General features: G+C 38.0%; 1 protein-coding gene across 3 annotated transcripts in view; it reads right to left on the reverse strand.

Annotated features, from left to right (window-relative positions):
* The window catches only part of CCSER1 (coiled-coil serine rich protein 1), a 1,509,256-nt gene that overhangs the window by 1,221,174 nt on the left and 273,678 nt on the right, over nt 1-14,404 (reverse strand). For all 3 annotated transcript variants that reach the window (XM_055435111.2, XM_055435112.2, XM_055435115.2), the window contains exon 4: nt 3,911-4,004. In XM_055435111.2, the coding sequence (XP_055291086.2) occupies nt 3,911-4,004 (94 nt within the window). The remainder of the gene's footprint in view (nt 1-3,910; nt 4,005-14,404) is intronic.

The raw sequence follows: 14,404 nt of genomic DNA on the forward strand, positions 1-14,404 counted from the left end.
TCCCTTGGACTGCAAGGAGATCCAACCAGTCCATTCTAAAGGAGATCAATCCTGGGTATTCATTGGAAGGACTGATGCTAAAGCTGAAACTGCAATACTTTGGCCACCTCATGCGACGAGTTGACTCACTGGAAAAGACTCTGATGCTGGGAAAGGTTGGGGGTGGGAGGAGAAGGGAACGACAGAGAATGAGATGGCTGGATGGCATCACCGACTCTGTGGATATGAGTTTGAGTGAACTCCGGGAGTTGGTGATGGACAGGGAGGCCTGGCATGCTGTGATTCATGGGGTCGCAGAGAGACGGACATGACTGAGCGACTGAAATGAACTGAACTGTGGCAGGAGTGGTGTTGCTGTGTAGTTCTCCAGTCATTTCATTAAGAGAGACAAAATATCTACTTGTTACACTTGTACTAAAGCCACCAGTCAATGACTTATAATCTATTTTTACAATCATGCTATGGCATATATAGACACCATAATGATTCCTTTTAATGACTACTCAGTGTACCACTCTATGTTCAAAAAATGTCCTATCAAAGGACATCTGAGGTGTTTCCTATATTTTGCAATGAGTAGTTATTTGCATATGTTATTTTGTAAACTTCCAGTGTTTTACAATTAAATTTCTAGATGTTGATAGTTGATCTAAAGGTAAATTGTGTGTGTAGTTTTGGCAGATGTTGACAAAAAGTGTACATTGGCACCATGTGTAATTCTTTAAAATAAATACATATGAATGGCAAAATTATATAAGGTATCTGCATAAAAATAAAAAAATATATATATTTTAAAAATATCTGTCAAATCAAATCCAGGAATAATGTCTCAAGAAATGGTTATCTTAAATTTATTGGCATTTAAGTTTAAAAAAAAATTAGCTTCTTTTTGATATAAGGCTAAAATCCTAACACCATACACAAAAACAAACTCAAAATGGATTAGAGACTTAAATGGAAGGCCAGAAATTACAAAGCTCTTAGAGGAAAACATAGGCAGTACACTCTTTGACATAAATCACAGCAAGATCATCTTTGACCCACCTCCTAGAGTAACGGAAATAAACGAACTGCCAGTCCAGGTTCAATGCATGATACAGGATGCTCAGGCTTGGTGTTCTGGAATGCACCAGAGGGATGGGATGGGGAGGGAGGTGGGAGAGGGGTTCAAGATTGGGAACACATGTACACCCAGGGCAGATTTATGTCAATGTATGGCAAAACCAATACAATAATGTAATTAGCCTCCAATTAAAATAAATAAATTTTAAAAAAGGAAAAAAATAAAATAAAATAAACAAATAGGACTTAGTGAAACTTAAAACCTTGGGCGCAAAAAGGTAAGATTAAGAGACAACCCACAGAATAGAAGAAAATAATTGCCAGTGAAACAATTGACAAAGGATTAATATCCAACATATATAAACAGCTCATATAGCTCAATATCAGAAAAACAAACAGCCCAATAAAAACTGGGCAGAAGACCTAAACAGCTATTTCTCCAAAAAAAACATACAGATGGCTAATAAATACATGAAAAGATGTTCAATGATTAGATAAATGTAAATTAAAACTTCAACAAGGTATCATTTCACACATCAGTCAGGATGGCCATCATCAAAATATTTACAAAGAGTAAAGGCTGGAGAGGATTTGGAGAAAAGGGAACCCTCTTGCACTGTTGAGGAGAATGTAAACAAATTGATACAGTGATTATGGAGAACAGTATGGAAATTCCTTTAAAAATGAGAAATAAAACTACCACCTGAGCCAGCAATCCCACTACTGGCCATATACCCTGAGAAAACCATAATTGAAAAAGGCACATGTACGCCAATATTCATAGCAGCACTATTTACAATAGCTAGGAGATGGAAGCAACCTAGATGTCCATCACAGAGAAATGGATTAAGAAGCTTATATACCACAAATGGAATATTACTCAACCGTATAAAGAACAAATTCGAGTAAGTTCTAGTGAGGTTGATGAACCTAGAGTCTGTTATACAGAATGAAGTAAGTCAGAAAGATTAAAAACATTTGCATATTAATGAATATGTACGGAATCTAGAAAAATGGTATTGATGAACCTATTTGCAGGAAAGGAATGGAAACACAGATAAAGAGAACAGACTTGGGTACAGCGGGGAAGGAGAGGATGGGATGAATGGAGGAAGTATCATAGACATATACACATTCAGTTCAGTTCAGTTCAGTCGCTCAATAGTGTCCGACTCTTTGCGGCCCCATGGACCACAGCATGTCAGGCCTCCCTGTCCATCACCAACTCCCAGAGTTTACCCAAATTCATGTCCATTGAGTCGGTGATGCCATCCGACCATCTCGTCTTCTGTTGTCCCCTTCTCCTCCTGCCCTCAATCTTTCCCAGCATCAGGGTCTTTTTAAATGAGTCAGCTCTTCGCATCAGGTGGCCAAAGTATTAGAATTTCAGCTTCAACACCAGTCCTTCCAATGAACACTCAAGACTGATCTCCTTTAGGATGGACTGGATGGACTTCCTTGCAGTCCAAGGGATTCTCGAGTCTTCTCCAACACCACAGTTCAAAAGCATCAATTCTGCTCTCAGCTTTCTTTACAGTCCAACTCTCACATCCATACAAAACTACTGGAAAAACCATAGCCTTGACTAGATGGACCTTTGTTGGCAAAGTAATGTCTCTGCTTTTTAATATGCTTTCTAGATTGGTCATAACTTTCCTTCCAAGGAGTATGTACATTATCATATGTTCAATAACTGGTGAGAAGATGCTATATAAGACAGCGAGACAGTCTGGTGCTCTGTGATGATCTAGAGAGGAAGGCTCAAGAGGGAGGTAATATATGTCTAATTATGGCTGATTTGGATTGTTGCATGGCAGAAACCATCACAACATTGTAAAGCAATGTTCTTCCAATTAAAAAGTAAATTAAAAATATTAAAAATTAAAATAAGTTAAAACATTGTTTTGACAACTGCTATTACATCTAACATACTGCATGAACAAAACTTCATGATAAAATATTATACCTGTAAACAGTCTTAGAGATTATGTCTAATTCATAAAAGTTAAAAACATGGACAATAAATTCCAAGAGGTGGATTTTCTCAAATGTATGCAGTAGGACTCAATATTTTGAAATTCTACTTTAATGTTACTTCTGCTTTCACTTGAAAATGACTATATTCAAAGTGTTTTTAGCATTAAAAAAAGAAAAACCTTGCCATTGTAGTCAAATATCTAAATTTGACTGAACAATTAATTCCTATATCCTACTTCAAAAGCAGTAATTTTGTTATTGAAAATATTACACTTTACACCTTAATACAAATATAAATACAAACATATATAATGGGCTCCCTTCTTAAGTTATTTAGCAAGAATTTGTTTATCTCACACTATATCTCGGTTTGTATATGTGTTTATGAGTGTGTGTTTTTGGTTTCTAGTGGTATTTACTAATTTTGAGGTCAATCCTATTGCATTAAATAGCACAGTTATTACTAAGATGGCTAAGATTTGAGAGTAAACTTAGATCCACAAAACTTTCATTTGCTGATATCAAATAAGTGAAAAATAGGATTATATTATTGTACCCCCTCTTAAAAAAAAGAAGATATTAACTTTTTCATTAAGTGTATCATCAGAATTTCCCCCATGGAAACAGCTTTGTTTTATATTTTTTTTCTTATTTAATAATTATCTTCCAACAAAACTTATATTTCCATAATAGATTATATAATAAGCAGAATAATGTATCCAGGTTACCTATCATTCATCCTGCACACGGAATATACAAACTGGGGACGGAAAAGACTGAATGTAGCCTAAAAGAATATTTAGCTAATCAAATGCAAGCTAAATGACTAAGACCTGAGTTGTAAGAAATTGCGCATTTCCTGAATACTTACCTGAAGGATGAAGATTCTGTTCCTCCAAAAATTCCAAATCAAGCATTAGATCATCCTCATCCAGTTCACAAGAGCCCAAATTATTCAAAACATCCTGATGAAAAAGCAAAATCAATAGTTAGAAACTAAAACACTGAGAAACTGAGGCAAATACCTACATATAGACGTCATGAAGAGAACTCAAACTTCGCAAATAAATGCTTTAACTGAACCCCAGAAATCATTTGCTTATCTTACAAGCTTCAACATTATTAGCACAATAAAAATTTCAATAATTATAAAAACTTTAACTCATTAAAAATGCACAAAGAGGTTTCTCAAATGTATAGAACAGTGTGAATTAAACCTTCAAATATTTATCATACCACTCTGAGTAATAGTCTTCTAACACATTTAATGAATTACTTCTCAATTTTTTTAAACAGGGCCAAATCTGAAATGTGTATTCTTGGAAGTGGGGATCCAGTTACTGTTTCCCAATCATTTGCTTTGGATTAGGAGCGATTAACAGTAGAAATAAATATCAATTAAGTTAAAAATTAATTATTGAATTTTATGTCATAAATATCAGAGCTAGATCATGTTACTTTCTCGTTTTTTTTTTCAAGAAGGCGAACAGTATAGTAAACTAGAGGATAAGAGGATACATTAAGAAATCTTGAGGGAAATCAATGATGGGCAGAGACAGACACTCTTGAAGGAGGACTACATTCCTGATCTGTGTATTTGTATATCGTTGATAGAGACCAGGTCAAGAAAGAACGTCCATGATAGCTCAGACAGTAGATAATTTGCCTGCAATGCATGAGACCCAGGTTTGATCCCTTGGTCAGGAAGATCCCCTGGAGAAGGGGATGGCTACCCACTCCAGTATTTTCACCTGGAGAATTCCATGAACAGAGAAGCCTGGTGGGCTGCAACCATGGGGATGCGAAGAGTTGAACAAAACTGAGCAACTCATACACACAGACACACACAGACACACACAGACACACATAAACACGTTAAGAAAAGTAAGAAATTACTCATAGAGATTAGGATTAAAATAACAAAAGTAACAACAACAACAAAAAAAACTCAAGAAGTATCACCTAAATGTTAAATGATACCATAATATTCCAGCATACCTTTTCCCTTGATTTGAACATTAACATTATTTATATTTAAAGAAGTATAATATTTGTTAAAGAAAGCCTAACAATGTTGTCAAATGGATACAAACACTTTAGTTCTTGGAATTAAATAACAGATATTGCAGTTTTTAAATATACCACTCTCAGTGTCAAAAAAACTGAATTAAATATTATTAAACTGATGCTAAAACTGAAACTCCAATACTTTGGCCACCTCATGCGACAAGCTGACTCACTGGAAAAGACTCTGATGCTGGGAGGGATTGGGGGCAGGAGGAGAAGGGGACGACAGAGGATGAGATGGATGGATGGTTGGCATCACCAACGCGATGGACATGAGTTTGAGTGAACTCTGGGAGTTGGTGATAGACAGGGAGACCTGGTGTGCTGTGATTCATGGGGTCGCAAAGAATCGAACACGACTGAGTGACTGAACTGAACTGAACTGAAACTGGATCATGGAAAAAGCAAGAGAATTCGAAAAAAACATCTACTTCTGCTTTATTGACTATGCCAAAGCCTTTGACTGTGTGCATCACAATAAACTGTGGAAAATTCTGAAAGAAATGGGAATACCAGAACACCTGACCTACCTCTTGAGAAACTTATATGCAGGTCAGGAAGCAACAGTTAGAACTGGACATGGAACAACAGACTGGTTCCAAATAGAAAAGGAGTACGTCAAGGTTGTATATTGTCACCCTCCTTATTTAACTTATATGCAGAGTACGTCATGAGAAATGCTGGGCTAGAAGAAGCACCAGCTGGAATCAAGATTGCTGGGAGAAGTATCAATAACCTCAGATATGCAGATGACACCACCCTTATGGCAGAAAGTGAAGAGGAACTCAAAAGCCTCTTGATGAAAGTGAAAGAGGAGAGTGAAAAGGTTGGCTTGAAGCTCAACATTCAGAAAACAAAGATCATGGCATCTGGTCCCATCACTTCATGGGAAATAGATGGGGAAACAGTGGAAATAGTTTCAGACTTTATTTTGGGTGGCTCTACAATCACTGCAGATGGTGATTCCAGCCATAAAATTAAAAGACACTTACTCTTTAGAAGGAAAGTTATGACAAACCTAGATAGCACATTAAAATGCAGAGGTCTGTCTAGTCAACGCTATGGTTTTTCCAGTGGTCATATATGGATGTGAGAGTTGGACTGTGAAGAAAGCTGAGTGCCAAAGAATTGATGCTTTTGAACTGTGGTGCTGGAGAAGACTCTTGAGAGTCCCTTGGATTGCAAGGAGATCCAACCAGTCCTTTCTAAAGGAGATCAGTTCTGGGTGTTCATTGGAAGGACTGAGGCTAAAGCTGAAACTCCAATACTTTGGCCACCTGATGGGAAGAATTGACTCATTGGAAAAGACCCTGATGCTGGGAGGGACTGGGGACAGGAGGAGAAGGGGACAACAGAGGATGAGATGGATGGATGGCATCATGGACTCGATGCACATGAATTTGAGTAAACTCCAGGAGTTGGTGATGGACAGGGAGGCCTGGCGTGCTGTGATTCATGGGGTCACAAAGAGTCATCACGACTGAGCGACCGAACTGAACTGAAACTTTAGAAACACATGTTATCTGTGAATAGAGCACAGTAGTTTCAAAGGTGGCAAATATAACCAAATATATGTGCTTCTTTATAAAAATGAAAGTTATAATGAACTATTACTATATTGGATTCAATTGTATTGCACTGTATCTATATTAATTACAAGGGATCTAATAGTTTATAAATAAAATCAACTGTTTCTTGGATGCTCTATGATATAACGTGGCAAAGATAGCCCACCAGAAACAAGTAGCTTATTTATATAGCATCAAAGATATTATGAATACCAGTTCAGTTCAGTCACTCAGTCATGTACAACTCTTTACAACCACATGAACTGTAATACACCAGGCTACCCTGTCCGTCACCAAATCCTGGTGCTAACTCAAACTCACGTCCATCAAGTCAGCAATGCCACCCAACTGTCTCATCCTCTGTTGTCTCCTTCTCCTTCTACCTTCTTTCCCAGCATCAGGGTCTTTTCAAATGAGCCAGTTCTTCACATCGGGTGGCCAAAGTATTGGAGTTTCAGCTCAAGCATTGGTCCTTCCAATGAATATTCAAGACTGATCTCCATTAGGATGGACTGGTTGGATTTCCTTGCAGTCCAAGGGACTCTCAAGAGTCTTCTCCAACACCAGAGTTCAAAAACATCAATTCTTTGGTGCTCAGCTTTCTTTATAGTCCAACTCTCACATCCATACATGACTACTGGAAAAACCATAACTTTGATGGAATGGATCTTTATTGGCAAAATAATGTCTCTGCTTTTTAATATGCTGTCTACGTTGGTCATGACACCTTTTCTTCCAAGGAGCAAACGTCTTTTAATTTCATGGCTGCACTCACCATCTGCAGTGATTTTGGAGCCCCAAAAATAAAGTCTGTCACTGTTTCCCTATTTCCCCATCTATTTTCCATAAAGTGCTGGGACCAGATGCCATGATCTTAGTTTTCTGAATGTTGAGTTTAAGCCAACTTTTTCACTCTCCTCTTTCACTTTCATCAAGAGGCTCTTTAGTTCTTTGATTTCTGCCATAAAGTTGGTGTCATCTGCATATCTGATGTTATTGATATTTCTCCCAGCAATCTAGATTCCAGCTTGTGCTTCATCCAACCCAGCATTTCTCATATGTATTCTGTATATAAGTTAAATAAGCAGGGTGACAATATACAGCCTTGATGTACTCCTTTCCCGATTTGGAACCAGTTTTTCTTCCATGTCCAGTTCTAACTGCTGCTTCTTGACCTGCATACAGATTTCCCAAGAGGCAGGGCAGGTGGTCTGATATTCCCATCTCTTGAAGAATTTCCACAGTCTGTGGTGATCCGCACACTAAAAGCCTTGGCATAGTCAATAAAGCAGAAGTAGATGTTTCTCTGGAACTCTTGTTTTCATGATGATCCAACGCATGTTGGCAATTTTCCTCTGCCTTTTCTAAATTCAGCTCAAACATCTGGATGTTCTTGGCTCAAGTATGTTGAAGCCTGGCTTGGAGAATTTTGAGCATTGCTTTGCTATCATGTGAGATGAATGCAATTGTGAGGTAGTTTGAACATACTTTGGCATTGCCCTTATTTGGGATTGGAATGAAAACAAGACTAGGAACTGACTGTGGCTCAGACCATGAACTCCTCATTGCCAAATTCAGACTAAAACTGAAGAAAGTAGGGAAAACCACTGGATCATTCAGTTCAGTTCAGTTCAGTCGCTCAGTCGTGTCCGACTCTCCGCGACCCCATGAATCACAGCACTCCAGGCCTCCCTGTCCATCACCAACTCCCGGAGTTCACTCAAACTCATGTCCACAGAGTTGGTGATGCCATCCAGCCATCTCATTCTCGGTCGTCCCCTTCTCCTCCTGCCCCCAACCTTTTCCAGCATCAGAGTCTTTTCCAGTGAGCCAACTCGTCGCATGAGGTGGCCAAAGTATGAGATCATTCAAGTAGGACCTAAATCAAATCCCTTACGATTATAAAGTAGAAGTGAAAAACAAATTCAAAGGATCAGATCTGACAGAGTGCCTGAAGAACTATGGACTGAAGTTTGTGACACTGTACAGGAAGCAGTGATCAAGACCACCCCCAAGAAAAAGAAATGCAAAAAGCCAAAATGGTTCTCTGAGGAGGCCTTACACATAGCTGAGAAAAGAAGAGAAGCTACAGGCAAGGAGAAAAGGAAAGATATACCCATTTGAATGCAGAGTTCCACAGAATAGCAAGGCGAGATAAGAAAGCCTTCCTCAGTGATCAATGCAAAGAAATAGAGGAAAACAGCAGAATGGGAGAGACTAGTGATCTCTTCAAGAAAATTACAAATATAGGCAACACAAGATAAGCTGTCATTCTCAAAAATGAAAAACAGAATATTGAAACAACGAAAGAAACATAATTGAAGTTGACTGTTTAAAATTGAGTTAATTTAAGCAGATATTATAAGGATACTATTTCTAAGTTCTATTGTGCAGTATTCAAATAAGAGAATTTTAATCAAGAAGTCAAAAATACATTGGTTTAAAAATTGTTTAATGATGAAGGTGTAGTAATTGATACAGTTTCAAATTAGCCTTAATAATTTTATACTTGTATTTTGAATTTCATTGACCAATATTATGGTCTTAACTGTTTTCATCCAAAATTCATAAAATTAATCTTTTATAACTTTATTTTCAAGCCAAGGATAGATTATAAACTGTCAAATTGGGTTGAACCCTACTACCTTGGAAATTGATTATTTTTTAAGATAGTACCATTAAAGAAGAAGCTACAGTTAAATCAACTCACAAGTATGGGCCCTAATACAATATGACTGGTGTTCTTATAGGAAATATTAGGACAGACAAAAAAGACAGAGGGACAGTCATGGGAGGACACAGGAAGAAGGCAGCCATCTGCAAGCCAAGGAAAGAGACTTCAGGAAAATTCAAACCTGCCTAATGATCTTGGATGCCCAGCTACCAGAACTATAAGAAAATACATTTCTGCCATTTAAGCCACCCAGTTGTGGTATTTTGTTATCACAGCCTCAGCACACTTACACAACCAACAACATTAAGAAAACAATGCAGATTGGAACAAAGGAAATAAATGCATGGCTGGCACATTATTTTCTGTTATGCTATGTAAGGACATCTTTCTCAATGTAAGCTTCTATGTTTTGCATAGCATTTCTCCCTTAAATTTGAAATTACCTCATTTGTTGTACCTAGCTATAGAAAAAGATACCAGGTTCTTAAGTAAGTCAAACTTCATGTTCTTGGTGGATGGTCCAAGATGGGCATTTTATCCAAACTTGCTGATGATAGCCCTTTCAGAAAAATGAGAAGCATTTCTGTTTGCTGTTAGATATTACAAGGTGTGCATCACAGGGACCTTGGACTTCACTGCATGGTTCAGTCAGTTCAGTTCAGTTTAGTCGCTCAGTCGTGTCCAACACTTTGCGACCCAATGAATCACAGCATGCCAGGCCTCCCTGTCCATCACCAACTCCCAGAGTTCACTCAAACCCATGTCCATCAAGTCGCTGATGCCATCCAGCCATGTCATTCTCTATCGTCCCCTTCTCCTCCTGCCCCCAATCCCTCCCAGCATCAGAGTCTTTTCCAGTGAGTCAACTCTTCGCATGAGGTGGCCAAAGTATTCGAGCTTTGGCTTTAGCATCAGTCCTTCCAATGAAAACCCAGGACTGATCTCCTTTAGAATGGACTGGTTGGATCTCCTTGCAGTCCAAGGGACTCTCAAGAGTCTTCTCCAGCACCACAGTTCAAAAGCATCAATTCTTCAGCGATCAGCTTTCTTCACAGTCCAACTCTCACATCTATATGGTTAAGACCAGATTAAGTTTACTGGGAAAATGTCAAGTGTTACATTAGTAGGTCTTCTGATTCTTGGTTCTAGCAATTGCCGAGGTCCAGAACCAGACATGATCTTTTCAAGGTTGAACTGTTCAACACTATTTTGGATCCGATGGTTTATATTCTATCCTCAGCTTGAAAATAAAGATATAAAAGATTTTATTTGTGTAATAAGGAATTATTTTAAAACTCTACCACTGTTATATCAACATTTAATTTAAAAATGAAATACCAACAAAGTGAACAAATTAAATTTGGAAAATTCGCTACATTGTTTTGACTTATTCTCATTTAGGAGGTGACCCTTGACATTTGGACTAGCAGGTTGGTCCAACACTGGTCTAGAGGAAGTGTTCGTTAATCCAAATGGCCTTGCTTTGATATCTTGCTTACAAAGCAACTTTCTTATTAATGTAGTGGAGTCTTTGAAGTTGGTGAAACATCATAAGAAAAGGAGAGCAGATGTAACAACATGATTTACAGAAGGAAAATCAATGTGAATTTACAGACCTAAAAGAGGCTTTTTTTTCATATGTCTCCTTAAAAGAGACCAATAGTAGCAACGGCACTTTTGCTAACACGTTCATTGGAAGGACTGATGCTAAAGCTAAAACTCTAATACTTTGGCCACCTCATCGACGAGTTGACTCACTGGAAAAGACTCTGATACTGGGAAAGACTGGGGGTGGGAGGGGAAGGGGACAACAGAGAATGAGGTGGCTGGATGGCATCACTGACTCGATGGACATGAGTCTGAGTGAACTCCGGGAGCTGGTGATGGACAGGGAGGCCTGGCGTGCTGTGATTCATGGGGTCGCAAAGAGCTGGACACAACTGAGCGACTGAACTAAACTGAACTGAAGGACACACTTGCTACCCAATATCCACCAACAAAAAAGAACCAGGGCTCTTTAATTACTAGTGAAATAAAAAGGAAAGAAAAAATACACAATAGTTTTGGATCATTCTTTTCTCGCCAGAAAACAAGATTTGTCTAAAACTAAAAAATCAGGGGCAGTTTTAAAAGGCTAATGAAAGTAAAAGTCACTCAATCATGTCTGATTCTTTCAGACCCCATGGACTATACAGTCCATGTAATTCTCCAGGTCAGAATACTGGAGTAGGTAGCCTTTCCCTTCTCCAGGGGACCTTCTCAACCCAGGGATCAACCCCAGATCTTCCGCATTGCAGGTGGATTCTTTACTAGCTGAGCCACAAGGGAAGCCCAAAGAAATGCAAATTCCTAGTATGAACCCATTTGTAACCAGTTTTAGGGTAATCATATCAATTTGCTCTGGAATCATGGTAATATCTGCAGAAGGAAATGGCAACCTGCTCCAGTATTCTTGCCTAGAAAATTCCATGGACCAAGGAGCTTGGCAGGCTACAGTCCATGGGATTGTAAAGAGTTGGATGAGACTGAGCACAGCATGATAATATGTACAGTTAAGTGACTAAAGCATTTAAGATAAATTGATATACTAGGCTTGGTATGTGAAAATAAAACACTGAAAAGAATTTGATGATATAAAAACTAAACCAATGTTTAAAGGCCATGGGAAATTTAATACATATTCTTATTTATTTTTTATATAAGATTTATGTGGTTGCTATGAGTAGAGTGATTGTTTAATTGTAAGGAAATGCTAATGTTTTACTAAATTCATAGTATTAATAAATTAGATATTAAATCAAGCACAATTATTGCTAAGTATTCCCTAAGAAGACATTTAAAAATCTGTCAACAATACTAATTACTCATGAACTCTCCCAAATGACTTTAAGCCATTAAGAGCAAGCTAAATAGATATTAATGAAGTAATTCAAAAATCAATTTTCTGAACTCTAGGGATTTAACAATGAACTAAAGAGGCATGTTTTCTTTCCTCACAGAACTTTAGAGATAATGAGATTCTAATAAAGAAATATCAATCTTTTTTATTAAAAAAGTATGTATCATCATTTATAAATCAATCTCTTGTGTTTCATTACTGGGAATTAATTTTCCAGAGCCTGCTTGTTATTGAATAAAAATAAAACTGAATGTCTAAAGCTAGTGTCAAAAAGACAAGCTCTGATCAGTCTAATAATATGCAACTATTCCATAAGGCCCATTTTATGACCTTTTGGCCTTGTCTCTTCATTGCAATAAAGATAATTATGATCCTGTGAAAAATAAAGGAAGCTGGGACATGTTACTACACAAGGAAGTGTTGCTTATAAAAGAAATCATTCTGTCATAGAAAATAAGATACTCTCTACTTGTGGTTTTATAAACATGCTACTAATTGCATTTCTATACTGTTATATTTTAGATAAATGACTTTCCAAGAAGCCTTAAAATATCTAAAAGACAAGATATGAGATGCTCTAGACTTCAACACTTGTTTATGTAATATTTAATGACACAGCAGAACTGCTCCGATCATTATTTAGTCTAAATGTGAAGAGAATTTTTCAAACTAATAAGGAATAATCAATCTAGTTTATATTCTTTGATTCATTCTCCATTATGATCAGGTGATACTAGGTTATAAGTTTTATTCTCTACTAACCTAAATACAGAAGCTTCCATAAACTAACAAGAGAATATTTTATTATTGATAATGTATGATGTAGCTATTACAGATCTTCAGTGAAATGTACCTGTCTAAAATATATTCTGCAACTGGCTTTACATTTCATCACATTGGCTGTTTTACTTGGGGAAAAAAACGATAAAGTCAAATAACTTGGTATATACTTTCAAATAATTTGTAATATCCCAGAAAGATAATTACATGAACAGTGAAAAATGAGAGACATGAAAGGGACAAGATACACATATAATCCAAAGCAGATGTCAGAACAGGCTGGGTATATAAAATTTCATGAGGCGGGCATAGCAACCCACTCCAGTATTCTTGCCTGAGAAATCCCACAGACAGAGAACCTGGTGGGCTACAGTCCACAGTGTCGCAAAAAATCGAATACAACTGAAGTGACTTAGCACACATGCACGCATACAATTTCATAAAAGCTGAGTTTTGCATACCCATACATGCAGTGGAAAAGAAAATAATATGCCATTACATATGTACATCAGTTCAGTACAGTTCAGTCGCTCAGTCGTGTCCGACTCTTTGCGACCCCACGAATCGCAGCACGCCAGGCCACCCTGTCCATCACCAACTCCCGGAGTTCACTCAAACTCATGTCCATCGAGTCGGTGATGCCATCCAGCCATCTCATTCTCTGTCGTCCCCGTCTTCTCCCACCCCCAAACCTTCCTAGCATCAGACGCTTTTCCAGTGAGTCAACTCGTCACATGAGGTGGCCAAAGTATTGCAGTTTCAGCTTTAGCATCAGTCCTTCCAATGAACACCCAGGACTGATCTCCTTTAGAATGGACTGGTTGGACCTCCTTGCAGTCGAAGGGACTCTTCAAGAGTCTTCTCCAGCACCACAGTCCAAAAGCATCAATTCTTCAGCGATCAGCTTTCTTCACAGTCCAACTCTCACATCCATACATGACCACGGGAAAAACCATTGCCTTGACTAGACAGACCTTGGTTGGCAAAGTAATGTCTCTGCTTTTTAATATGCTATCTAGGTTGGTCATAACTTTCCTTCCAAGGAGTAAGCGTCTTTTAATTTCATGGCTGCAATCAGCATCTGCAGTGATTTTGGAGCCCCCAAAATAAAGTCTGACACTGTTTCCACTGTTTCCCCATCTATTTCCCAAGAAGTGATGGCACCAGATGCCATGATCTTCGTTTTCTTAATGTTGAGCTTCAAGCCAAACTTTTCACTCTCCTCTTTCACTTTCATCAAGAGGCTTTTGAGTTCCTCTTCACTTTCTGCCATAAGGGTGGTGTCATCTGCCTATCTGAGGTTATTGATATTTCTCCCAGCAATCTTGATTCCAGCTTGTGCTTCTTCCAGCCCAGCGTTCCTCATGATGTACTCTG

This window comes from Moschus berezovskii, chromosome 5, assembly GCF_049115385.1.
Source record: "Moschus berezovskii isolate FMDL1 chromosome 5, NW_MosBer_1.0, whole genome shotgun sequence".
Classification (NCBI taxonomy): domain Eukaryota; kingdom Metazoa; phylum Chordata; class Mammalia; order Artiodactyla; family Moschidae; genus Moschus; species Moschus berezovskii.